At 60.9% G+C, this 1,394-nt stretch overlaps 1 protein-coding gene across 5 annotated transcripts in view; it reads right to left on the minus strand.

Annotated features, from left to right (window-relative positions):
* OSGIN1 (oxidative stress induced growth inhibitor 1) overlaps nucleotides 1–1,394 on the minus strand; it is a 73,415-nt gene that overhangs the window by 23,200 nt on the left and 48,821 nt on the right. For all 5 annotated transcript variants that reach the window (XM_015562990.1, XM_006762251.2, XM_015562991.1 and 2 more), the window contains 2 exons: nucleotides 877–1,068; nucleotides 510–601 (listed from right to left, as the gene is read on the minus strand). In XM_015562990.1, the coding sequence (XP_015418476.1) occupies nucleotides 510–601; nucleotides 877–1,068 (284 nt within the window). The remainder of the gene's footprint in view (nucleotides 1–509; nucleotides 602–876; nucleotides 1,069–1,394) is intronic.

Here is a 1,394-nt window from a genome sequence, read left to right on the forward strand (position 1 = left end):
CCCCACCCCCAACCCATTGTCGGCCCACCCCAAACAGCCTCGATTGCTGGCGAGGCCGAGGGACCCCACCAGTGCATGAATTCATGCACCAGGCCTCTAGTAATAAACAAAGGAGTGCAGCCTTTTAGCTGACCTAGAAGCAAGGAGATTTTTCCAGGCCAGGCTCAGAATTGTGGGAGGAAATCCTGAGGATTGGGGAGGGTGGGGGCAGGGCGTGGGGGCAAGGGAGACTGTCTCCTTGGAGACTGGGATGCTATAGGAAGGCCAAGTCAGGGGGTCATGGGAGAGGGGGAGGGAGCACTGGACAAGGAGGCCCGGGGTGAACCCAGCGGCCTGTGGATCCTACACAAGTCCCTTCCCATCGGTGCCTCGGTCTCCCCCCCAAGCCCTTGGAGGAAGAGGAGGGCAGACGAGATGATCCTTGGAGCCCCTTTACCTCAGGCTCCTGGGCTGATGTGGGGAGAGGGCCTGGGTCTCCCTGCCCACCTGGGCTTCCAGGGCTGCCTCACCTGCGCTTCCTGCGCATCCAGTCCTTGACTTCCAGGTCCGGGAGCCCCATCCACTGGCCTTGGCTCAGGGTCACCATGGAGCCTTCAATGGACTGTGTGGAAAAAGGGTCCTTTGGTCCAGACCTCTGCTAGCCCCCAACCCACTTGGGCTGGAGGACATGGGTCCTGAGCTCACTGGGAAAGGAAAGTGGGAGAGGAGGAGGAGGGGGAAGAGAAAGAGGAGGAAGAGGGGGGAGAGGGGAGGAGGGGGAAGCTAATAGGAAAGCTGGGAAATGGAAGAGCCCTACCCCTGACTTAGGGAGGGAGTCTCCCCAAGACTTTGGTAGATTCGCCCCAAATCGCCTCGCACCCTCCTGGTCCCACTTACATGCCAGGCTCCCCCAGGCAGGTTCCGGCCCAGGACCACGTGGGGGATGGCTCGCTCCTTCTGGAGCTTCCAGGTGAGGACGGACTCCGTGTTCCCCCCAAAGTCTGTGTCTGGACGCAGGAGGGCGTCAAAGAGCAGGGCCACAGGGCTCTGGCACCGGCCTTCGAGGCCCTCAGACAGGTAATCCAGGTCCTGGAAGGGAGCGGCACGGGTCAGGGGCCACCCGGGGAAGGGCCGGCTCTGCATTCCCACCCTCCATCAGCGTGGCCGGGGACTGGGGAATGCTGCCTCTCGAGGGCACGTTAAGGGGTCTGACGAGTCCTGCAGCTGCCCTTTGCCTGTGTCTCTCAGATGTGCATGAGTAGGAAGACTTTCTCTGCACATCATACTGAGGAGCTAGCGTCCTGTTGTGAGAAAGAGCTTTGAAAAATGCTGATCTACACCAACCATCGGCTTACTCCCTCATCCACCAGCTCGAGTGGCAGGTGGGGTGGCTGGTCACCTGGAGGATGGATGCT

The sequence above is a fragment of the Myotis davidii genome, unplaced genomic scaffold (assembly GCF_000327345.1).
Source record: "Myotis davidii unplaced genomic scaffold, ASM32734v1 scaffold77, whole genome shotgun sequence".
Taxonomy (NCBI): Eukaryota; Metazoa; Chordata; class Mammalia; order Chiroptera; family Vespertilionidae; genus Myotis; species Myotis davidii.